Source organism: Ambystoma mexicanum, chromosome 4p (genome assembly GCF_040938575.1).
Source record: "Ambystoma mexicanum isolate Mex_15411 chromosome 4p, UKY_AmexF1_1, whole genome shotgun sequence".
Classification (NCBI taxonomy): Eukaryota; Metazoa; Chordata; class Amphibia; order Caudata; family Ambystomatidae; genus Ambystoma; species Ambystoma mexicanum.
The window spans coordinates 201,355,040-201,381,468 of record NC_090927.1 but is presented as its reverse complement, the minus strand read 5'-3'; the positions used below and the strand labels follow the sequence as shown (position 1 = coordinate 201,381,468).

At 45.9% G+C, this 26,429-nt stretch overlaps 1 protein-coding gene across 2 annotated transcripts in view; it reads right to left on the bottom strand.

Moving 5' to 3' along the window:
- Window positions 1-203: 203 nt before the first annotated feature.
- The window catches only part of EXTL3 (exostosin like glycosyltransferase 3), a 450,609-nt gene continuing 424,383 nt past the window's right edge, over window positions 204-26,429 (bottom strand). For both annotated transcript variants that reach the window (XM_069605697.1, XM_069605698.1), the window contains exon 6: window positions 204-3,583. In XM_069605697.1, coding sequence (XP_069461798.1) covers window positions 3,374-3,583 — 210 coding nt within the window. In that variant the 3' untranslated portion in view covers window positions 204-3,373. The remainder of the gene's footprint in view (window positions 3,584-26,429) is intronic.

The following is a 26,429-nucleotide window of genomic DNA, read 5'->3' as shown; positions in this document are numbered from 1 at the left end:
TTTCCTTTTCATTCCTTCTTTATTGTACTTGTATAACGTACTTTAATTAACCAAAAAAAAGGGGGACTAGAAACCAACAGTTACACAATCAATCGTCAATATCTGAACTCTTCTACATGGAAGATGTTCTGTGCCCTTGATGGTCAAGTGAATTAAAACCGAGTGGAGAAAATGGTTAAAGAAATGTAGAACTATACAAAAAATAAATTTTTTCAAAACCTCATTTTATTACACATTCCATTACTGGAGAGATTGAAGGGTACATACAACTAAGCTCAGACTCCTCGGGTAGGGATCAGCACATTGCACATGGAAAGGTTCTCACATTATAGGTCGGCTGAGGGTACATGCTACATGACACTAGAAATTCTACAACTTTGAGTCACATAGTTTGCAATTTTCCTCCACGCACTAGGTCTTATGCAAACGTCTTGTAAAGCAGGCAGTTTTGCTGTCTGTAAATGTTTAGCTTCCACAGAATCGCAATAGGGTGTGTGATAAACGGCACTGGAATCTGTTTTACAAAACAACAAAAAACACTTCAGAAACAGAGTCCAATGTCACTTGATTTCTGTGTATGTGCTGAAAAAATCAACGAGTCATAAGTAGAGCAAAATGGTTTGCGACTAAGAGAACAAAACCATGAATAACGGATTGCGCCCAAACATCTTTGAAAAGATGTCTGTATGGAATATGATTGAGGAAAATATAAGGACCAGGGCATTACATTTTCACTTCTCGTTCCAGGTTCTCATACATTTCAACTGCTTTGGAAAGTGTTTCCTTCCGCTGGCACACCAATGAACGAGTTACTGTAATCAAATTATTGGAGCTAAAACAGATCACAATAGTTAGGATTTCATAATCTCTCACCCCAAAAATAGTACTACCAGGCATTTTACATTTTGGGTGGCACAATGCCCAATTGGCCCATTGAGTATAAACCGCTAAGCAACACTGGGAAGAATTTAAATGGACTATATGAGCGGATTTCAGCTCAACCTCTCATGACAGCTGGACATTTACATTTTGAGTGCGTCAAAGAAAATAAACCAACTAGGCTAAACGGCTGCTTTACAAGCATTGCTCCCATTTTAATTATTTTGGACAATCCTAATTAACATCACAGTTAAGTCATAAAAGACATACTGCAGTCACTGTACACAATTGGGGAAGGATGAGCGTTACTCCGTAGGAACCATATGTGAACTGTTAAAACTTCTGCCCCTCAAGGCAGATGGAAAAACAAAACAAATAAAAAGCAGAGATGACTGCAATCTGAATGCATGGGAAATAGCAGTGTACAGTAGTGGGTTCGAACCGAAACAGATTTGGCTCTAAGAGCTCTTACTAGTACAGCAGTGAAATATAATCTAGGCAAGCTACAATAAATTATACATTAGGGCATTCTTTCATTTTCCAATCTCCCGTTCAATAACCTACGAGAACAGTGCTTATGGTTGTGCTGCCGTCAGATGTTCCCTTGGCTTTCTCTTGCAGATTTTACTTGTCTTTGTACAGGTTTAAGGCAAATAAATGCCCGATGGATGAGGCATAACTTCGTTTTCCCAGATCATTGCCTGCAGAGCTTCTGTCAACATGATTTGTGCTTTGGCGGAACCGAGTAGGGGTTGTGGGTCCACATGACTATCTGAATATAAATTATATTTTTAAAAAAAAAGTATTTTCCTTGCCTCACTATTGGAACTCTCAGAACAGCAGCTTAACGTGTACTTGTGAATTGGCGCTGGAAGGCATGCATCGATCTCTAGTTTCCAGGAATTTCATTATGGATCATGGATGTTCCTTCTTATAGGTAGATAAGAGCAATACGTGTGTGGCCTGGATGATCATGGCTGAGTGTCTATTTGGGGGCTGGGATTCAGAAGTGTACTAACTTTGCTCATTCCAATGTTCAAAACCAACATGCCTTATCCACGAGAGCCCCTCATCCATTTAAACTGGGATCACTTGTCCTAGGTCCACTGGCAGAAAGAGCCCCCCTCTCCACCCTCACCCCCCCCCCAGCCTTTAAGAAGCTGGATAGTTTTACATTTTAGAACCTCTACTCTTCTCATGATCAAACGAATATCCTGCCTCCTAAATGGCAATTCTTTGCTTCTACAAAGTACAGGACACTAGATTCTGTGTTTTTGCAAGGCAGCAAATTGCACTACTGGCAAGTCATTGGGGAGGAGGGGAAGAGGGCTCCTATAACGGAACTGAGCAATTATATGCTCTGTTATTTAACTTTTTCCATGCAAAGTGGATTGTCTTGCTTCGTCATGATCAATGAGTAACCAAGTTGGAGTACTGTATGATTTTCAAATGTTGCACAGAAAAAGAAAACACATATGCAATGAAACAAAACACAAATAGTATGAAGGCATTTTTAAACGCTAGTGTACCTTAGAAGAATCAATGCCTTCAAATAAGATAGTGAATTTAAATTATACCATTTGTATGGCCCCGAATTTCAGTCACCTGTAAAATCTGGACTCTCAGTAATTTTGATAAAGGTTCAAATGCCAATTCCAGGTGTATTTAAATTACAAAATTGACGTGTGATGCATAGGAAGGGGTTTGTAGGTTTTGTTTCTGTGTTTTACACTTGGATTCAGCAGGAAGAGGAAGTGTTCATTATATCAACAGATTAAACAGTGAAAGCATTGTGGTGCATCTTCATGGTAATCTCGGGGATAAGCTGCTTAGAAATGGAACTGTGCTTGTAAGAAAAATTAGAAGTTCTATTTAGAGATGGGAGCGTTGTGGCTCAAACATGTACATAAAGTCTTTCAATGCCACGTGAAATGACAAAACAAGGGACACACTTGAAAGCACCTGTAGTGTTTTAGTCTGTCCTGTAGATCTTCACATCAAAGTGGCCAATAAAAGGGAACATATAAGCTGTGGGATGAAGGTGTGTGCACAGCGCACCTCATATTTCCAGGCAATTCCTTCTTTTTTGTGAAGCAGATTTTTCAAGCAGTCTATGAAGCCCGTTATGATTTCTTTAATGGACAGACCCCTACAAAAGTCTTACTCGATTTCTAAATACATTGGATCTTTGTGCACAAGAGCAAAGAAAGTTAAAAGTTAAAATCTAAAACCCTTGGACGTTAAAGTGTCAAACCTGGTTGAACCTTGGCTAATGTACTCCATTTCCAAGTAGCCAAAGTACCCACGTGACTATGTATGACGATCCATGGACATGTGCAAATTATCTCAGTAAGTTAGTTAACTCTTATTGACCTGCTGCGGCTCTAGTCCTTAGTAAAGAGGTCTCCAGTGATCACTTGACAGAACGTTTTCATACTGTCCGAGGAAAGCTACAATAGGCCTCCACTTGTCCTTCTTGTGCGTTGCCAGTGCTCTAGATAAATTTGAAGCATTTTGTCTTGTCGTGTGGCAGGCGAGTCTTGAAAAGAACAGAGTCCACTCTGAATTGGGTGTACAGCAGTGGCATATACCCATACACCTTGACAAAAAAGTTGATGCATTTGTGCCTCTCGTGGAAATGCGAATCATCATGCGAGAGAGCCTGAGGGCAGCCGGGACAGCGGAAGGTCCAGCGGGATGTCACCTGAAAGGAAATAACGATGAAGATTAAAGTCAACAAGTGAATTAACACCAAAATCTTTCTAGATAAAGATACGCCCAGTGTATCATATAGTAAGACATTTTATCTACCTTGCTGATCCTTTCCAAATCGTTAGAAACATTATAAAAATATCCTCCATCTCATGTTGGCGCTGATGTGCAACTTTAACTGTGCACCTTCATTTTTTTTGTGCGCTTTAGTGTATTACAAAAATCTTTTGATAATGAAGAGTAATAACATTAATATGAATGGTTAAAAAAACAGAGGGTTTTATATACTTTCAATCTAAAACTACGTCGTTTTTTTGGATTAATTAATTTAACAAGCATAGATCGACTAATAATTAATGAATAATAATTATTAGGCATCAAGTCACTGTCACTATCAAGTCAACTTGAGAGCCCTTCATCAAACTCGGTCAGAAAGAATCTGTTTATGAAACTCAAATCATGTACACATTTTTAAATACACTCATTCCTAAAGTAGTCACAACTACTTCGCAAATGTTTAAGGGACTCCAAATTGGTTGGAATTGAGCAGATTTGACAGCCTTTATTGTCCTTATCAAGTAATTGATAAGGCCCCCATCCATCAAGGGTTACAAGCAGACTGAAGCGAAACACACACAGCTATAACGATTTATTATCTGGGAACCTAGAAAAATATTTGGGCAAATAATTATACGCTCTCAAGATCTTTGCATACTATGAATAGGGTTTGTATTTCACAATTTGAGTCTGTTGATTATGTGACGTATGAATCCTCATTTTTTCTTTTACCTCATCTGTATTTTCTACTAAGGATTGACGACTGCAGCCCATTTCTAATAACACATCAGTTTGCAATAAAACTATTCAAGACTTGTGGAATTGGAAGGCAGGCCAAACAGGAGAGGCTGTGTGGGAGACCCCAGTCCGGGACACAGTTTTGAGCCAGGGAGTCAATAGACCCGGAGGGGGTGCGGTGTGTACGCAGGCAGACTGGGTCCTTACTTTGGCAATGACAGGCAGGCTACACTGAAAAGTGGGAACAGAATGATGGAACCAAAGACTTTGTAGAAACCAGGAACATATTTATTACAGGAAGAGGAGTGGACTCATTGCCAGCAGGATACATTAGACACACTGCACTAGCTAGGCACACCCACTGGCATGGAACCCCAGGGGATGGGGTGTATCCTTTGATGCAGTGGGGTGGTGTGGCACACCAAGGGAGAAAGAGAAGGGTTGGAGAGGAAATGGGTGAAAGGGATTGGTAGAGACAGGGTTGCGAGAGGGAGGACAGAAAGAGAAGGGAAGAGAGAGAGAGAAGGGGTGCCCAGTGAGAGAGCGTGCACAGGGGATGCAGGGCTGGACACATTTTGAGGTATTCTGTGCGATTCCCAGGTCAGGGGAGTTGAAAATTATAGACTGCAGGGCAGTTGGAGCCAGAAGGGGAGGTTAACTGTAGGGTATGGGGAGATGAAATTATAGAGTGCAGGGCAGTTGGGGCCCCAAGGGGAGATTGATTGCAGGACTGGGGAATGGAGGAGGCTCCCGGAAAGGGTGGATGAGTTCAGGGGCTTGCTTGGTGTCTTGGTAGAGGGCACAATAATTGCATGGTGTGGGAGAAGTGGCTTTCCAGAGATACCCCCCAAACCATTATGGACAACAACTGGAGCTCGTTTTGCAGGGTTCAGAGAGGCTTCATGCCAGGACAAAGGAAATAGAAATTATAGGGTGGGGCTCGTGGGAGGAAGAGTCGAAAGGGGGCCCAGGCTGCAGCTGAGCTACAGGAGCAACAGGTAGATCTGGTTCTTGAAGGGATCATAACTTGGGTCCACAACCCCTCCCACGCCCGCACAGAGTGCAGGGGACACAGAGGAAGATACATTTGGGAAAAATACGTCACCCAATATTCTAAAAAATGTAGTCGTGCACTACATAGAATACAGTAAGGAAATTAAAAGTCATGTACTACATTGAAAAATGAAAAGGGACACAGAAACTACCATTTCCACAGATAGACCGATCCTTCAAAAGCACCAAATTTAGAACATATATAAGGAGTTTGCAGGCTTATACAAGATTTTTGAAAATGTTGTAGACTTATTCCAGAGTATGATAGACTGCCACGAACAAATGCCCAGCTCATGCCTGATCAACACTATACGGAAAGGAATATGGAAATCCTAAAATGTGCTTCTAAAAACATCCCTCCGGAGCATTTAGTTTGTTCCACTCAGGCAGGGGTAGCACCTTGAAGGCCATTAATTATGTGTAGTAAAACTCTATGAATAATTGGATGATTGAATAACAAGAGTATTTGTCTTTAACCTTATACACTTGGGTATATGAAAGGTGATAATTGTTTTGTTAATATTGTTATGGTGTCTGTTCTAGCCGTATATAGGAAAGCCCAAGCATATTAAGGGAGAGGTTTTATTTTGATACTTACCTTCGATAACTCAGTTAAACGTATGTCGTTTCCTTTCACTTTTAGAGATTCAGACAGCTGATGAAGTCAAATAAATGTTTCGATTATTTGCCTTCACATACAGATTTAGACTTATCAAGAAGAACTAAAGGCTAATTTGAGCAGTGAAAAACATGACAATATCGGCAAACACAAATGATGTGACTTGACTTGTACATCTGTCTCCTGACTTTGGTTGCTTTCCTGATTCTCCTAAAATAGGTCATGAGTCTCGTTTATTGAAAACATCAAACTTAGATGATGAATGTGAAATTAAAGGCCAGTTACTTCTTTGTCATTTTTTGGCAAATCGTTAGATAAAGCTGTTTTAGAGCAGCTAAATCGCGTCATGCCAATCTGGTTGTCATTCAGGATGCAGCACTGAAACAGCAACCATGCACATAGTTGACGATGTATACAACGTTTAAGATGATGTAGGATTAAGATGGTTAGTGCTGCTTGATTTGTTAGCAGATTTCAACACTATTTATCATGGGATTTCCATTGAGATACTATCCCATAGAATGGGGTTCAAGGGACTGGTTCCCCAGTGGTTCTGCTCTTCTTTTAATGCAAGACAAAAGTATTTGTGAGGTTGTTTGGACCCTTATCCAGTACTGTATGGAGTTCCTCAGGGGGAAATTCTTTCTCCCATCCTTTTTAATTTTGGAAAGTTGAAATGCATCAATAAGCGGGTGATGCACAGCTCCATCTCCTCTGATGTAGATATGTTGTGACTTTGTAACTGGTTTGCTAATGCTAATGTTCCTAGTGCTGCATCTGCTTTTTCTTAGTTGGGATTTACTTATGACAACCGTTAATATTTAAAACCGAACATTAATGTGGTGGTAAATCTGCACCTTTGCTTTAAGATCTGTAAAATCATTTCTCTCTGCAGCTGGTTTGTGGGCGCTAGAGCATTCTTTGGTTTGATCCACAAATTGATTTTGATAATTCTATTTTAGTTCGTCTTCCCTAATCTTCACTTGCCCATTTGAAAGCGATCATATTACTCCCACTCTAAAAAAAACGACATTGGCTTCCAATATACGTGAGGATTGTTTTTAAATGAGTGTGCATTGGGCACCCAGTGATGTTCTGGCACCTTTAAACTTGGTTAAAAAGTAAATGGAAGATTTATGGGGGGGTATAGAGGTCTGTGCAGCTGTGGGTCCCATCTAGAAGTGCACAAATACAAAAAAAGTATTTCCTATGAAAAGACATTTAACAGGTTCTGCAGTCTCTCATTAGAAAGTCTTTCTATCCAATATATACAAGAGCTCCGATTATTTAATATTCAGACCTGGCTATGGAATTTTGCTTTTAACAAATATTTATATTTGTAGTCAATTGTTTGCATCTAGTTTTATTGCAACTATTTATCTAGGTATATTGGGCTGTTTTATGGTTTTACTTGTATACGTTTTTAGTTGCGCAGCGCTCTGATGCATGCATGCCCTTTTCGTTCTTTATAAAAACTGTAACTAAATAATACATTGTGTAAATAAATAATCTTGGGAGTTAAGGAATGACATCTGCCCAACTTGATCTAAATCAGACAGGTACAAATTAAAAAGACAGATCTGGAACACATTCCTGTTGCAAACCAACCAATGTATAGAGTTCCCTACTAGAGCACCATTCTAGTTCATTATTATTTGTATGGGGGTGTCGTTATGGAGCTCAATCAATTTGATCAGGCCGCCCGGCAAACCTAAAGACCATAGTTTATTTAATAATTTGTACCCATCCACACAATGAAATGCAGTGGCTACATCGAGAACGCCCAATAAAGAGATTGATTTACTTTTGACCAAGCCGACTTCTTTAGGAGTCCAACAATAACACCATTTAAGTTTGTACCGAGTTTAGTTCTAAATCCTATTTAAAATGTAATTTGTTTGTCTACCGTTACCGCCCAGTTTTTAAGTTCATTCAAGAGAAGAGATGCAAAATCTAGAAGTGCTATTGAATGATAATTTTCTGTATTGGAGCAATCCCCTTTCTTATATATTGTGACAATATAGCTTCTACGCCTTGAAGGTGGAATTCTTTTTATTTATTAAAATAGTTTTTTTAGCGCAGGCCCTATACAGAGGGTCTTGGAGCGCCTTACAAGATTTAAAGTTTGAAAAGGTGGGAGGTCGAACAGAAGTTACAAAATGTTTTCAGAATACGATAGAAATATTTGGATAGGCAAGTGGTCATGGATGAGATGGAGGGGCAGAGTTATGTGTGGGAAAACGGGTATAGGCCCTTTCTGAAAGTGGTGATGGAGGGTGCAGTGCAGATGTGAAGAGGTAGAGTGCTCCTTGCTCTTGGTGCCTAGTTGGTAAATGCTTGATTTTGTGTGCATGTTAGTTTGCAGAGTGGAATGTGTAGAAGATGCTGGCTTGCTCGTCTGGTGTTTTTGTGGGTAATGGGTTTGATTTTGTCATGAAGATAAGAAGAGGTGCATGGCTGCATGGTGTTGTGGTGCATGGCTTTGAAAGCAATGTAGTCTCCTTTGAAGGCAATTATTTGGGGCCCGGAGAGCCAATGGAGAGGGCGAGAGCGGATGTGATCTGTGAAGGTTTTGGTAGGTGGAGTATGAGTCTGGCTGCTGCGTTTTGTATGGCCTGCAGGAGGGCAAGGGTGTTGGACAATACGAGGACAGCATTGCCACAATCAGTTTGGAGAGAACTAGTAACTGGACTCTGATCTAACATCAGGAGGAAGGACGAGTCTGATCTTACCTAGGAGGTATACTTGCAGATTGCATGTTTTGGTGATAGCAGCTATGTGGTGTGTGGACAAAGAGTGTGGGGGGGAGGGGGTCAATGGGTAAACCAAAGGATTGGACAGGTATGGGGAGATGTGTGGGTTGTCGTTGACAAGTTCTTTAATCCAGGGGATGAGTTTGGGTTTGTATCTGGGTGGCGTGGTGTGGTCTGATGAGGTGATAGTCTGATTTGCAAGGGCTGAGGAAGTGGGTGGCCATCCAGGTGTTGATAGTGGAGAGACAGCTTTTTAGGATGTGGAGTTGTGAGGATGAGATTTGGAAGTATATTTGTGTGCCTGGTGTGACGCCATGGTGAACAGAAGGGTCTTTTCAATAAAGAAAACTCTAGATTAAGCCAGTGTAATACAAAACAGGGTTTGAGGAATAAAGCGATGTGTTCAAACACCAATGGTTTAGAAGTCCATCCCTATGTGAATAATACAAACCTAAGGTGTGCTTCAACTATGGAGTCAAAACAGTGCCCAACGTAAAAAAAAAAACTAATGTAAATTCGCCTCTCACAACTAATCCTCAACTTAGTAAAGTTTTCTGAATCAAAAGTTCCTTGAAAGCAAGTTGTCAGAATAGCTAAAGTCAAATGGTGCAACGAAGAATATAAACTTAAAGTCATTCCCTTGGGTGAAATGTATTGAGGGTAGACCAACAGTCTCCTTCCCTAAATAACAAAAGTCCAACAATTCAAAAGAGTTTTTCTCTTAAGGTATCCTCAGCTGGACTACCAGGGCTGCTTAAACAAAGCAATGAAACTGGGACCTGTAGTTTTCTTCTAGGGCCAGGGGCTTTTAGACAAGGGATCAGCTGTGTCTCCATCCTTTGGGTGGGCTACCTCTCTCTCGGTCTCCCTCTCTGCGCGACTCGCCTTTCCTTCAGGAGTATCTTCTTTACCTTCCTGCTCTTCCTTCTTTTGCCTCTCACGTCCTCAGGGGACTTGGATTGTTGCTCCTCTGCTCTTCAGGGGATCTTTGCTTTTGTCCCCCTTCTCCACAGAGGCCCTGCTTCTGTCCTGGTCTCTGTCTCTACCAGGATTTTAGCAAGGTTTTGTTCTTCTAAGGTTTGTCAGCTATTTCACCTTTCTGGCTGTAAGGGTACTCTCCTTCTTCCCCCTGGGTCAGCTAGTCTCCTTAGCCTCTTTCTTACGCGGGTCAGATCTTCCACCCTTTCTGTCTTAGGTGGTGATTGCAGGGGTACTCGCCTTCTAATCCTTCTTACCTATGGGTCAGTCAGTTTCCTACAGGCTCTTCAGGCAGTTACCAGGAAGGCAGTGCTCCAGGGTAGTTCAAGCTCCTTCACCCATGCAGCAACTCCTCCTTTAGGATACAGCTCCTCTTCATGCAGCATCGTCTGGAGAGAAGTACAGGGACCGGTCCCGGACTGAGAAGTTCAGAGTGAGCTGGCTCTGCTTTTTTAACCAGACTTCTCCTCATCCAGTTTGGCTGCTAATTAGAGGAAAGCCATGCTTACATATTGGCTGGTAGGGTGTTTCCACTCGGGTCCTCTTCTGTTACGCTCTCTTCTGAGTGGCCATTTCGACTTTTGTATTAATCAGGATTTCAATTTCTTTATTTATTCTTCTTTTATCCCGGACCTCTTTTTAAATATTATTTGTCCAATACATGTGGCTCTGGTTTTTATGTTATTCATTTAAATGCCCCTTACATTTCCTCAGGTTCCTCTATAGACATTTGAACCCGGGTCCTCCCACATCTGGCCGGGACTTGCCTTGGCACGGCCCGGAGAGAAAGGCTAGGGCCTTTCCTCTGAGGACCTGCAGTGTCTCTCTGCCATCCGCACTCAAACACTTCTATTCCTCGGATTGGGGTACGCCATCAATGCGGCTCCCAATGCTTCAGTACAAGCATGCTAAGGAGTGGATGCCCCATCGTTCCTCTGCATGTCATAAGCTGTGCCACTGCTGCTGCTGCCCCGCTCCAGCAGACAGAGGTGCTACCACCTACAGGCAGTCTCCGCCAAGTCTCATGTGGGGATCGCGGCACCATGATTTACCACACTGTGTATTGGTGAAAATGGACATTGTGTTTGCTAATGGTCTGCCCAAGGGATTCATTATATAGGTTGAAAAGGAGTGGGGACAGGGAGGAGCCCTGTGGGACACCTTACCTGACTAGGGTGGTTTCAGATCGAAAAGGAGGCCTGGATACAAAGTGTGTCCTGTCAGTGAGGAAGGCGGTGCACCAGTCGAGGAAAGTGCCTGAGATTTTCATCCTGTACAATGGGATGTTGAGTAGAATGGTGTAGTCATGGTGTTGAAGGTCACAGATAGGTGGAGAAGTAAGTGTAGTGTTGTGTGCACTTTGTGATGCTGTGGTGGTCATCGAGGAGGTGAATTGTAGCGGTCTGAGTGCTGTGTCCAGGTTGAAAGCCAGATCAGAAGAGGTGGAGTAGATTGTGGTGATGTGTTGCAGTTTGGTAGTGACAAAGAAATCCATGATTCTGGCGAGGTATGGCAGGATAATTTGTCCCATTTTGTGCAGAGTGGTAGTACCATGTAATAGACAGGAGTTGATGATGTTGAGCCAGTGGGGAGTGAGGTGGGTGTTGCAAAAGGATGTGGCTTGAGATGGGCATAGATCATCCAATGTGCAGGTTTTGTTATCAAGAGTGATGAGGGCATCTGTGCTGATGGAGTGGAAGGTGTCCCATGTGTTGGAATGTTTGGGAGCAGAAGTACAAAGGGTGGGGTCGGGGGGGGTCTTGCTTGCCTGATGTGTATTTTGAAGTAGAAGCCGTCCATGAGGGAGTTAGATGCTGCAGTGGATGGGTGTGTGGAACATAGTTTGGAGAGGGATTTGACAACGTTGAATAGTTTGTGTACGACTGATGATGGACTGGAGTTCTTGGAGGTAATGGGGGGCTTTGGTATGGCTGTTTTGTAGTGGTGTTCTGGTGTTGGGGCATGTTTCTTTGCCAGGCTCTGTCTAGGTGTCTGGCTTCCTGCTTGATAGATAAGAAGCAGCTGTTGAACCATGGTTTATGGTGGTCCCTGCATGGTCATTTGATGGGTACATTTTCTCCAGTGCCTGTGTGATCGTATTGCAATTGTTGTGGAGAGATGTGCGTTGGAGGAGGGGGGACAAGGGCGTAGTATGGAGTGGTGCTAAGGCTATGTCTATAAAGTGTCTGGTTTGTTTGGCTGTGGGCGAGTGCGATACATGGCAGGTGGAGGGGGTTCTTGTGTTGCAAAGTCAGTGTTAAGCGGAAAGCAAAGTAGTCTGAACAAGACAAGCAGATTCAATTTTCCATGGAGACATGATTTTTGCTTGAAGTCATGAGGTCCACAGTGTTGCCAGTGGTGTGTGTGGGTTAGGAGAGGAGTTGTGCGAGGTCATAGGGGGTGAGTGGAGTGACCATACTCTTTAGTATGGGAGTGCTGGCTGGATGGGAACTACCAGGTTTAGTCTCGCCCAAGTGGATACTAATGCAAAGGGGAGCTGTGGTTTTTAGTTCTAAAGTAAGTCCAGTCGGTGTGGCAGTTGGGTTTATGTGTTGGAATGGTAAATGAGGTGGAGAAAGGGGGGAGTGGGTGTGGTGGAGGGGAGCAAGTGAGAGTGCCTCAAAGGATGTGCATGGAGTGTTGGGGGTTGCGTGACTTTATATATGATTGCAATGTCGCCACATTGTGTGAGAGGTCACTGTGTTGGATGAGATAGTGCTGGGGATAAGAGGTATAAGAAGTGTGTGGTGGGGTTTGAGCCAGGTTTCTGTATAGATCAATAGATCTGTAGAGTGTGTGTGGTAATGAGTTCATTGAATTCATATGTGTGACTTGGTGCAGAGTGGCAGTGCAGAACAATGCAGGTGTATGAAATCATTTTTTTTACTGGAGATTGATTTGAATGTTGATCGTGTGCTTTGTATGGGCCATGTTTTGTGGCAAAAGGGGCGAACAGGGAACAAAGAATGAAAAAGGGGAACGAAAATTGCAAGAGCCCCAAGTTATGCCAACCCTATGCTCTGGATGCCCTCAGAAAATCAAAGGGGTTATAAGCAAGAAGCCAGCCCTATTTTAACAGTGAAAGCAGCAGCTGCAGGATCAGAGTATGCTGGTAAGGAACTGGACAGAGGACTGCAAGGGGCGCCTCAGGCAGCAAAATGGCACCCTTAAGGTTTTGGGGGGTGAGGGAGGAGTTTACCCTACCTTCCGCTATTAAATGGACCCCACGGGTAGGACGCCCCAGTTTGGAAAGACTTCTCTTGTAGTAACTTTCCCCCCATAGTTCTGTGGACCCTCAAAACTCTTTGCTTTTGTTTTTGAACGTGTCCTTCAGCTTTACTCCCCTGGCCTTTTACTCTTTTTGTTATGGGGGGAAACTTGATCAGTCCATCAGACTATCAGTATGGGGAAACTAGGTTTCGTTTTTGGTAACTTTTTAACATTGTACACATCTTTTTAACATGCAGTGCAATGGAAATACTTTTGTATCACCCTAGTCATTTACACTTTGGATTTTGTAATTTATTTTTATATGTGCCTAAAGACAAGCTGTTGGCAGCAATCATATTTTTACCATTTGTGTTTGATTTCTAGTGTGCAAATGGCTACTAAACATGGCTAGTGTCCTAAAATGACCACGCCACAAGATTTCTGCTTGTTCTTTGGCCATATTCTTGTATTGTACTTGGCATGGGAAAGCCTCGGCTTTTGTGGTCTAGTGATGCCTTTGTGTGTATGGCTCAGGAAGGGGGTGGGACTATCAGGATCCCATTCCACATCTGTGGTGGCTGATAGTTTGAGGGTGGACAAGAGTGAAACCCACGGCACCACTGGACAATTGGTCCACTGTTGATTGTTTGAATGGTGCAGCTCCTTGCCATTAGTGGGCTTGGACTTTCTTCCAGACCTGATTTTGGATACGAAGAGGACGCCTGCAGCCTTTTCTTCAGATCAGCGTTGGAGCCAGGTATCCTGTGTAGATAAACGCTGACTGACGATCCGAAGAACACTCCCAAAGAGGCCCATCATCCGTTCTTACCCCTGGCCTCGTTAAGCCCTTTTGGACTGCCAGATCTGTGAAGGCCCGGAGGTGCTTCAGCCCCTAGAATGGTGTGACCAACCAGTCTCAACACATTCTAGAGCATCCAGCCATCCTGAAAGATTCTAAGTGATCTGACCGTGGCTGATTTTGCCGCACTGGAAAAAGTTTGCACCTTTCTCATGCAAACACACTTACATACTACAGGGGCTGCAGGGGTTTCCCCCGCAACCCCCGCTCACTATACTGTAAAGCATAGTGAGCTGGGTGTTGCGGGGACACCCCTAAAGCCCCGGTTTTTCTTTCTTTTTTTTTTTTCCACGGGTGTGCTGCGTGGGTGTCCCCCGCAACACCTGCTTACTATACCACACAGTATAGTGAGCAGGGTGTTGCAGGGGACACCCCCGCAGTCTTTTTTTCTTACCTGCAATGCTACCACCAAAGATTAGAACATTTGGTGTACGAATCTTTGGTGGTTGCCATTTTTGGTCGTATTGTACGTTCAGATTTTTCTTTTTGGTCTGATCGTACAATACCTCCCGAAAAGTGTCCAAGGACCACCCGGCAGATTGACCTGCTCTCCATTGTGCTACCTTGCTAGAATCAACGGTGTTCTGCGTTGGCCATCAGCACTCTGTTAGTCAACAGCTTGTGGGCAAGTCGCCTTCCTGCCGAATTTCAGCCTCCCAGCTTCAAGGGATCCTGCTCTGGAAGGTGGAACACAACCTTCCCCAGTCTTGTGAAGTGTCCTGAAGAGGTCTGCATCGGTGCTTCCTGCATTTCTCCATTGCAATAGGTTACACTAAGCTTCTGGACCCAACCGGAAGAATGCTTGCATCCATATCTAGTCGTCTGGGTAAATTGAAGTCACAGGGTGGGGTTGAGGGGGTAAGTAAAAGCAAAAAGCATTTGCTCCCCCCTGTTCTCCTTAGAATAAACCTGCGGTATTGTTCCATTCCACAGCGTTTTGATCATTGTGTCAAACAGTTTTTCCTGAAAGATAGAAACACATACTCCTACGTCCCGTTCGCTTTCCTCCATACTTATGGGAAATCCCTCCGTCCTGTGGGACGGGACCGGAGCGCGTTGTAAAAGCATCCAAAAAAATCAAAAACATTTTAGTGCTGCCTCTCTTTTTATGCGGGGCCCGGCATGCGCATCGCCCATCAGTCCTTTTCTCCGCTCGATCGGGACTGGACGTGTTTGCATCCTCGGAAGATCTTCCTTTTTCCTCCTCTCCGGCTCTCGCTAGCGATCGTTTACTAGTCTATGTCGTTCAAACTAGACTTTCCAGATTGTTCATCGTGTCACCGATGCTTCGCGAGGGCGGACCCCCATCCTCTTTGTTTAGAGTGTTTGCGTCTGGATCACCGTTGGGACTCCTGTTTTTATTGTGACTCCCTTTCGGTCCGGGCACTTCAACGTCGGTTGGAGCAGTGGGAGGAGGTGTTTTGACGTACTCCTTCGCATTTTCAGGTGCTTATCGACAAAAATAAGAAACGCCCAGTAAGTTCCTTACTTTTCAGAGCACCCCGGCCAGGAGATACCTTTCCGGGTTCTTCCCACGCCAGGAGGAGCGTTGATCGCTCTGTCACCGGGGATTGCCCCGAGGTGCCTTCTGGGCCTAATAATTGTACCAGAGTTTTCTCTGAGGGTCTCCGTAAGGGGCCCGTGGATACCGGAGCACGCTCTGGGGCCCCTACTGTGGGGGCTACGTGTAGACCCTGTTCTACTGAATCGTGGGGTGGCCTCGTTATCGGCTTCCCTCCAAAGTACCAGGGTGCGCCCGAGGCCTCAGCTGGGCTTGGTGCTACCGAACGGATGTTCGAGGCCCACACTAGTAAGGCTGTTGGCGGACCTGGGTCCGAGGTCCCTTGTGCAGAGGCTAAAGCTACCAACATTTCTGAGAGGCCTGCCAAGACCTTATCGGTGAAGGTTGTTCATCACCGTTTCCGCTCTTGTGGCGACGCCATAACTGTTGAGGGGGCAGGGAGTGAAAGTTCTTCCCTTACCGGCAGTGCCGAGGTCCTTCCTGTGAAGGCTAGTTTGGCTATTGGTATGTCGCAGAAACATTCCAGGGCTCAATAGTACCGGCTCGGCCGAGGTTCCTTATGTAAAGGCTAGGATTAAGACCCCCTGATCCACCGATGGGGACCCCTGCCTCACTTCCACACGTGCCTCAGTTCCCCTCAGGTGATGGCAAAATGGCGGCCATTCCCGCCACGACCACGGCGGCCATTTTGGGCGCTCACCCTACAACTATGCCATCGGCCTCAGGTGTAGGAGTTGGTTCCGCGGGCGAACACAAAGTTCCTTGTACGCTTCTGTTTCGTCCAGTTTATGATTGTAACGCCCGGATGCCCCTTTCGCACAATGTCTCGTTGCCTGTTGGTTCGGCACCTTTGATTTTTGTGGACACTTCGGGGGATGGGCCTCGGTGGCAACCGCCCCCGCTGCGTCCCTGGAATCATCATCCTCATGAGAGGCCTTCTCCGGCAGCTCTCATGCGTACCGACCCCATGAGAGAGTATTTCAAGGGTCTTTTTCGGGAGATATGCCCGCATGCGCCTCCGACTCCACCCGTTCCACCAATGGTTCAGTCGGCGCCCCCCTTGCCTACGGTGCCTCCACCGACCCCCCCCCCCCCATTGTCCCCCTTGGACAAGACAGTGCCTGACACGGTTCAGCAGGATCCTGACCTGTCAGCTGATGCGCAGGGCGAGCAGGACAGCGAAGACCAGCCCCGCTCTATTAGAGCTTTTCACGACCGGGTACTGGACATGATGTGCCTATTAGATGTTCCAGTGCTCGAGGCACCCACTCCGCAGGAGGGTGTGCTTTCGGGGGCGTTCACCTTGTCTCCTTCGGAGTGTATCAGCCTGTTCTTGCAGAAAGACGTTTTGGCCGAGGTCCGCAGGGTCTGGGAAAAGCCACACACTGGACTTTTTTTCAATAAGAAAATTAATGTGCTTTACAGGCTGCATTCTTCGGAAGAGGTGGCCCTGTCATCTTGCCAGCCCCCCTCCTCCACAGTGGTGGCCGTGGCCACTTTGCAGTCCAGGCCTGCAGCGTCCTCTTCTACAACAGCGACTCAGGTTCTGGGGAAAGAGGACAAACTCCTGGACTCCCTCGGGAGGAAGATTTTTGCTAACTCGGCCTTTCAGCTCCGGCAGGCCAACGCGGAACTGGTGTTAGCGGGGGCAAACATGAAGATGTGGAAAGGTCTGTCAGAGTTCGAGGAGTTCATTCCGTTGGAGAAGCTGGAAGACTTTAAGGCGGGTTTATCTGACGCCAGAGTCTTGGCTCAGGATCTGCTTGAGGCCACGGCTCATCACGTCGACTCGGGGCCTTATGCTGGGTGTTGACACCTCTCGACAGGCGTGGTTGCATGCCACCAAGTTCTCAAAGGAGGTACAGGACAAGGTGTTGGACCTGCCGTTTGACGGTAAGGAGCTTTTTCATTCCACAACGGATGTGGAGCTCACCAAAACGAAGGACAGCACCCAGACAGCTAAGTCCTTGTCAGTCCTGGTTAAAACCCCTTTCAGGACCCAGAGACCGCTGTCGCAGAGCCGGCTCTCCTCTGGTTTCAGGGGCTTCCTAGGCCGGAAATCCCGCAGAGTGGATACTCCTTCGGGTAATAACTAGGCAGCAACAGACTCCGTTTTTCTCCCGCTCCTCAGCCTCCTCCTCAGGTTCAGGTGGAAACACCACTGAAAAGCCTGCCAAATGAGGGTTTTCCTTGCTCGCACGAGACCCCGATGGGAGGACGCATTGCGTTTCATTGGGAGGCGTGGCAGACCATCACCGAGGATAGGTGGATCTTGTCAGTCGCTCGGGCGGGCTTCCACTTACCCCTACCCCACCCTTCAACCCTCCTTTCCAGCAGTCGGGATCACCCTCCCTAAAAGCCGAGGTGCAGAAACTGCTGGACCTCAGAGCTGTGGAACCCGTTCCTCTTGGGGAGCAAGGGGAGGGTTTCTACTCCCGGCTGTTTACGGTGCCCAAACCCAACCAGGCTGGCCTGCGCACCATCCTAGACCTTTCCCAGTTCAATCTTTTCCTACGCCAAGAGAAATTCAAGATGATCACGCCCAGCCAGATACGGTCTTCCCTGCAGATGGGCGATTGGCTCAGCGTGGTGGATCTTCAGGATGCCTACATGCATATCCTGATCTGGGGTCCACACAGGAGATCTCAGTTTCTCTGTGGGAGAGGAGCATTTCCAGTTTCGAGGGCTTCCTTTTGGCTTAAGTTCAGCACCACGTGTCTTTACGAAGATGTCGGTGATCGCGGCCTATCTTCGTCTGCAGGGTATCCATGTATATCCGTATTTGGACGAATGGCTGTTGCGCAGCCCTTGTCCGCTGAAAGCTGCCTCCAATCTTCCGTCTCTCCTCCAGCTCCTGTTCCACCTCGGGCTGTCGGTGAACTGCCGGAAATCCTCCATTACGGTCTCTCAGGACTAATCTTCCTGGGATTTCGCTGGAACACGATCGACTGCAGAGTGTACCTGACCAGGGACAGAATGGCGGATCTGTTGGCCATGTGTCAGATGTTTGCGCAGTTGGAGAGCATGTCGGCCTGGTGGTTCCGGAGGCTTCTGGGCCTCATGGCCTCGTGTGTTTTGGCGCTTCCTCTTGCTCGCCTCAAGATGAGGCGGACTCAGATGGCTCTTCGGAGCTCTTGGCTTCAGGCTGTGGATCCGGTCTCCAAGTTGATTATGATTCCGGCTTCCATGAGGGCGGACCTGGACTGGCGGTCGTCTCTCAGCAACCTGTCAGTTTCAGGACCCAGCCCCGACAGTAACAGTCATGACGGACTCCTCCCTTCTGGGGTGGGGTGCGACGTTGGATCTTCTTCAGGTCTCGGATCTTTGGTCCCCTCAGGACAAGCTGCTCCACATAAATCATCTGGAGCTCCTGGCTATCTTCCTAGCACTCAAGGCGTTCAGACCAATCATAGCCAACAAGGTGGTCCGGGTTTGCACCAAATCTCCCCCGCTCGTGGAACTGTCCATCCAGATTTGGGAGTGGGCGGTTCAGCATGGTGTTTGGCTACTTGCAGTACACTTTCCGGGCCAGCTAATGTCATGGCAGATGCCCTCAGTCGGAGGACGATAGTCAGCTACGAGTGGGAACTGAAGGCGGAGGTCCGCTCATGGATTTTCCTGCGCTGGGGCACTCCGGAAGTAGACCTCTTCGCTACAGTGGCAAACAATAAGCTTCCTCCGTATGCCTCCAGAAACGGACTGGGAGCCTCCTCTCTGGGGGATGCTCTTGAAATTCCATGGCACAACATGAGGGCTTATGCCTTCCCACCTCTAGCTCATCGGACAATTTGAAAATTGAAGAACTCGGTGAACTGTTCTCATCTGCTCATTGCCCTGTGGTAGCCGGCCAGGTTTTGATTCTCAGAACTTCAACACCTGTCAGTGTATCTGCCGATCAGGTTACTGATGACTTCCGATCTTCACCAGGGTGAACAACAACTCTGGCACCCCTCACTCAGCTTGGCAGCGTGGTGCCGGAGTTCAGGTCTTTAGAACATCTTGGCCTGTCCGCGGATAACATGCGCATTATCCAGGCAGCCAGAAAACCATCAACTAGGTCTCAGTACAAAAGCAAATGGCTTAGGTTCTGTCATTGGTGTTTAGACAAGCAGATGGACCCAAGGCAGGCTATGGATGACACAGTACTGTCCTTTGTATCGCACCTAGCAGAGTCGGGAGTTCACGTTCTGTCATGTAGAACTTATCTTCGGCGGTTTCCGCCTACCTATCTATGGACCAATGTTCTTACTCTCTGTCCAGTGGTTAAGAGACATTTTGCAGGCTTGACGCACCTTTATCCTCCGATTCGCAGTCCGCACCCGGCGTGGGATCTAAATGTGGTCCTGACGGCGTTGTGCCATAAGCCTTTCGAACCGATGGCCACAGTGGACCTCAAGCACCTCTCATGGAAGGTGTCCTTTTTGGTGGCCGTCACTTCGACAAAGCGTGTGAGTGAACTACAAGCTTTGTAAGTGGAACATCCCTTCTTGACTTTTCACAAGGATAAGGTGGTCCTACGGACAAACCCTGCTTTCTTGCCGAAGGAGGTTTCTGAGTTCCATCTAAACCAGTCTATTTCCTTGCCGGTCTTTTTCCCGAAGCCCGCCTCAGAGGCGGAAAGGGTTCTACACTGTCTGGATATTAGAAGGGCTCTTAAGTTCTATCTTGACAGAACTTCAGAATTTAGGAGCTCTTCTCAACTGTTCGTTACCTTTGGTAATCCACAAGGTAAGCAGGCCTGAAAGGCGACCATCTCCTGATGGGTCGCGGCCTGCAATACGGAGTCTTACACCGTTCAAGGGCTGAAGCCTCCTAAAGGTATTCATGCACACCTGGTGCGGTGCAAGGCAGCCGCAGTTGCCTTTCAGAAATATGCCCCCCCCCCATCGCAAAGGCAGCTACTTGGGCTTCCCCATCGGCTTTTTGTAAACATTGTCTAGACCCGAGTTCAAGAGCTGAGGCTCAGTTTGGTCAGGCTGTGCTGAAGAACCTGTTTCAGTAAGGGTTTTTTTCCATCCACCCATAGTTCCTGTAAGGAGTGCTTGTAAATCTCCCATAAGTACTGACCACCTTACTCCTAGTCCATAGTCCCCTTTCCTCCATACGCCCGCCCGCCGTCCCTTCTAATAAGGTTCCACTGTTATTGCTGAAAGGTCTTTGACCTGGCGATAGAAAGGACTGATGGGCAATGCGCGGGGTGGAGACGAGATGGGTGGGGTTACGGTTGCATGCCGGGCCCCACGTAGAAAGAGAGGAAGGACTAAAACAACATTTTTTGATGCTTTTACAAAGCGCTCCAATCCCATCCCACAGGACGGAGCGATGTCCCATAAGTATGGAGGAAAGGGGACTATGGACTAGGAGTAAAGGTGGTCACTACGGTGAGTAACCTGGTTATTTTTACCTACCAGTCCTTTTGTTGCATATCTTCTCTAGAACATTCACCAACACAAGAACTTTATCAACATCAGACACTTTCTGGGAAGAAGCATTGTGACGTTTTGGCATGTACTAGACTTAGCATGTTTGTCTGTCATGTCCTCCTCTATCTCCCCTCCCTAGCTTGCTGTGCCTGCATTCATTGGTGCATTGTTGACCAACCTTTTGTCTTGTATGTTCTTTTTTCACCTCTATACTATTTATTGCTGTTGGATCCTTCAGAATCCTGAATGCATAGAATGACGACAATATCCCCTGCTTCCCTTCCCGCTTTGAAGCACTTCACTTGTGTATACGTGCTTTACAAATAAACAATTACTTGGTTGCATTTTACTGCATCACTTACCTTCTTTTGTTGATTAAGTTATTGAATGCATTTGTAACCTATGGGGACTGTAAATGTTTATAATGCAGTATTGTGCGATATTATCACCTGCTTTCATTTTCTAGTGTGTGCTTTGCTGTGTTGACTCATTGTGCACCCTTGACACCACTCACACTCATGAGAATAGCCTTGACTTCTCTCCATTGATTGGGTTTGGCTAACCTCTCAGAGTTCCTCTGTTCACTACAACTAGGGTGGCTTCCTAAAATCTGTCAACCAAGCCAGATTCTAGAACGCCATCTCACCAGCCCCATAAATGAGTTCCTCAATAAAGCTTGTCAAGGATTATGTGATCAGCCCATAGAATTACCTGGTTTGATTTGCGTAGGTGTCCAGACAGGTGTAATGAGTGCCTCCAGTGGTGGTGGTCTCAGATCTGTGCTCCTCTCAGCCCAGTTGAAGCCCCTTCTGAAGATGGAAAGACCATTCAAAGATTGCAGTTTTGGGGTCAGGGATCAGGTGATCAGCCTGAAGATTGCCCAGTTTGGTTCTTGTACGCAGGCAGCAGGAATGAGTGCCGTTGGTGGTGGTGTTCTGAGCTTGGTGTTTATTGCTATATCAGAAAATAACTCCCAATATATGCACCCACATATTTAGCTTGGCATTGTGTATTAGGTTAGGAAGGCCATCTCGGCCCACGGCTCTTAACCATTGTTATTGTACATTCTACAACAGTACAAGAAAAAGACCCACTACAAAAACCCAGTGTCTCCAACTTATGCACTGAACGCGTGCCCAAAGTGGTACTCATTTTTAACAAAATTACTCCTTCCACGAAAATTCTGCATCGATATTAGATAGTGCATTTGTGGAATTAGTGTGCATCCCATTTGAGAATTTCCAGAATTCCTGCGAAGATTGCTTATTTGTAATCTTCAATATATATATTCACCAACACTAATGTTCAAATTGATTTCAGAAGATGTTATCTAATTGTTATAATGTTTACATTTCTTCTTTTTGGTATCAATAGCTGATAGAAACTGCGTTGCATTTTTAAGCAAAAACCTAATTTCCCTATGCAGTTCTTTTACATCACATATTCATCAAAGATGTTGGTTCTAATAAAATTGGACTTGATGATCTTTGGCCTCTTGTTTACATGTAAATCAGAAACCCAACCTGTTAACTTATTAAATTTGGCAGCTGGCATACCAAATTCCTTCCTTGACTGCTTCGCGTTGTGTAACATTGTACTCAATGACCAGTTATAATACATTGCTACGAAACTTGACCAAGTAATTCTTGATCCCTGCCTCAAAGCGTATCAAATCAATGTTTCAAAGTTAAGAATTAAGCAGTCGTGGTCACTTAAATGCAACTCTTGGACTTCTAAAGAGTGTATGTCAGGGAGTAGAGAGGAGGAGCAAAACATATAATCAATTCTGCATGCGCCTCTCCTTCAAGTTGGACGACAGGGCATCTCCCCCTTAGTATTGCCATTTATTTGTAGATTTGCTAACCATGCAAACTATCTGCCCATCGAATGCCTTTCGCACTAGAGAGGGACCCTCTCTGGATTTCGGACTGTCATCAGTTTTAATTTGCTATTGCCCTAACATAATCAATCACCTGCAATAAGTACATAATCTGACCCAGTCGCCTTATACCATGCATCAGATCTTCCACCCAATGTATGGAAACGCTGTTCCTCATTGGTGCGACAGGGGTTTCAATTTATATTATTAATACAATTTTCAGATAGTTTTTACAAACCTCAGTAATTACTAATTTTCCTGGTAGCTCCTGTTGTAAGGGTGCAGAAGGGGATGACCGACACACAGGTGGCATGGTGATTGCTATGGATTTATTAGCCATAAAAAATAAAGAGAAAACCTAACTTTCCCTATTTTTAAGGTGGGTTTTCCTGCCTCAACGAAATCCCTAAGGGTTGTGTCAGAATGTCCCTATAAATCAATAGTCCATCGTCCTGTGTCAAAACCCTACTTCTGTCCCTTCCATCTAAAACTAAACTAAAGATAAAGTAGACTTTCTTGGTCCAGAAGAAGGACTCCCTTCTTCTTGACTGGGGATAAAGGTTCACTTCCAGGCTTTGACTACTTCTTAGGTGAGCGACTCCCTTCCCTGGGTCAAAATTATCCTCCAAAACAAAAGACAAAGTTCCAGCACGTCTCTTCTTCAGGCAGACTGCTAATTTAACATTTTGTATCAGAAAGTCTTTTCAGCTTTGGTTACCCGAAGAAGGACTACCTTCTCCTGGCCTTGCTTTCCGTTTGGTTTCACAATTCAACATTTTCAGTCTTTCAGTTTGAGGGTCCCAGACTCACGCAGGCTTCCCAGTCTCCAGACTTGGGAAGGTTTGGTTCACTCTCCTGCCAAGTAATGCCACAAGGAAGATGGCTTGTACTTCCCTTCTCTTGTGGTTCGCAGATCCAGATTTCCCTACTGCTTTGATTCGGCAGACCTGGTACACACTCCTGCGAGGTACTGCCACAAATAAGATGACTTGTATGGATCTTCTTTTGTGGGTGCGGGTCCCAGACTAGAGAGTGTGTGTCTGTCTCTCTCTCCCTGCTCTCTCCCACGCACCCCAGCGGCTCCGTAACCTGGCGTTCCTCACAGGATTCATGTTTTCACTCGACTGCACGGTCCAGCTTCCTCGCATGCCTGGACCTCTGCTTCGCCAGCTTTTTAGTTGGTCTGTCCATGACAGTCCGTAAAGTGATGCTTCTGTCTTCTCATCAGCGTCCCCATCCTCTATTGTCCGCCGCGCCGAACGGTTCCCACACTTGCGGCTCCTAGAGGGATGGCTTGACCACATCTTAAGTACTTCTCTCATTTTTATCATAAACGGGCACAGAAAACGGCACTGTTAATTCAAGTTCTCACCATTGCGCGTCCTAGTTCTGCCCCTCCAACTCATCCAAACACTCGTTAAGTAGGTCTCCCTTGGGTAGTTCCTGCTCTTCCTCATCTCAGTAGTTTTCGGACTTAGACATATATGGAAGTATGGGATAAGGAGTTAGGTTTTATGGGACAGGAAGGTGTACAGGGTGTGGGTGGAGGGTTGGCACACCGCATTCTCCCAAGATGTTCTCCTTTGTCCGAGTCTCTCCCCATGAGCGCCTCCCGCTGTGCACCACCCCCATGGGGACTATCATGTAGCCGCCTTACCACCCTGGCCTCATTAGAAGGGGCTCCCCTGTGGAAGAAGTGATGACATCGCAGGATTTGTCACATACCTTTCTCCCATTCTGCTGACGGCTTCCCCATCTATCTCAGCTCTGGGTGGTCGTCTGGATGGATTCCGATTCCAGATGTTATTGTTCCAATTACAGACCGGGGGTCTTACATGAAAGCATACTCTTCCCAGATTATATAAGCAGAGTACCTAGTTGCGGTTTGATTAATCTCCATAATCAAACTTCGGAAGGTAGGGAAATCTGTGCCAATTATGGCCTCTTCAGGCAAGACTGGGACTACTGAGTTAAGCACTGTATCCCTACCCCTGGTTTTGAGTCCGATAGGGGTGCTCAGGTATACCTCTTGGTCTGTGTGAACACACACGATTTTCATAGGTCTCTCCAGTTGTGTCTCGTCCTTATATACCAAATCCACCGGTTTGTTTGCTGCCTGAATCTATTAATGCTGATACAGGGGTACCATTAACCTTAGCTGGTTAATGTGGTTGGAAGGGGGTTGAGACACAAACAATTAACTGTTTCTGGATCCACCCCCTCCGCCGTTTCAATTTCTTCCCACTCTTCTCCATGGGTTCCTCCTTTTGGTTTTTGGGGCAAGTCTTTGCTATACACCCTCTTACGCCAGAGGAGAAAAAAAAAATAGGAGTTAGTGGTGTGGGTGCTTTCCCTTCTTCGGGTTTGGTGAGGTATTTTTCTATAAAGGGCACATGTTTCTTTTATTCCCTCATCTCAAGATCTTGGCCTGTTAGTTTTAAGGTTTTAACACCCTTCTCGAAAGAGGATTTTGATTTTTTAGGAGGTGTTGCCCTGGGATTAAATTTGGGATCTTTCCATGCGTCTTCCCTTTTATGTATTGATCCCAATTGATCTTAATTGCTTAGCGACCTCTGCGTGTGCTTCCACAGTGTCAATAGCGCTATTAAGCGTAGGTTTGGTGAGTTGCAAGACTGCACGTTGTGAAAATGGGAGTAACCCATTAATTAGTTGCTCTAGGGCAAGGGACTCATCACCTCGGCCAGGATTTTCTTACCCAGCATTTGGATAAAGTGTTTTGAATCTGAGCATGGAAGTATGGGATATGGAGTTGGGTTTTATGGGATAAGAAGGTGTACAAGGTGTGGGTGGAGGGTTGGCATACTGCGTTCTCCCTTGTCCTCAGAGGGGGAGTGTCTTCACTATGAGATCCTCCCGCTGTGCACCACCCCCAGAGAAACTATCGGGCAGCGGCATCCCCACCATGGCCTCATGGGAAGGGGCTCCCCTGGGGGAGAAGTGACAATATCTCAGGATTTGTTACACTGTCCATTGAAGCACTGACCTCTCCCTGCCCCCGGGGCAGTTGCAGTCTTCCTTGAAGGTGACACCTTTCCCAGGGAAGACAAAGGCGTTTGCTGGGGCAGAACTCAAATGGTCTGTTTTGAGTGCAACCAGGATCTCGGGCCCAATGACATGATTCCATTGATTTGTGGGACTACCCACAGTTAAAGTTAGATCCTGGCTACTGGTCTTTTGGTCCCAACAGCTGTTGGCGGAAAAACACATGTAATCCTATGACTGCCATGTTGCCAAACCACAAGGCAGCTGCTGAGAGTTGTCAGTACACTGGCTAAGCAGCGGCATATGTGTGTACTATGGTTTTTAGCATTTGAACATTTTGAAAGCAGGGTCTTCGCAGCAGACCTCACTTTCATGGACAGAGCTACCCCCATCATGAAATAACAAAAAAAATTAAATAAAGAAATAAGCCCTCACAGATGGCATTCCCAGCACATAAGCACTTAAACATTTTATGTTCTTCAAAGCAGTGCCAATCCTGAAATATCTAAAGGGCTCCAATGCAATAGAGACCCCCGCAGAGAATAAAACAATCCCAAAGCCTGTAAGTGCCAGGCGAGACGGTGCTCCCCAACCACAGACAGGGACTAGACTTTTGGCCCCAGCCATAAAAGAGAAAAACGAAGAGGCACCCCATCACTTGTTCCTTTTGTATCCCTACCCTGAGCATCATTTAAAACTATTTAAGCAGATTTTCAGTCAAGATACATTTTAGGTCTTATAACA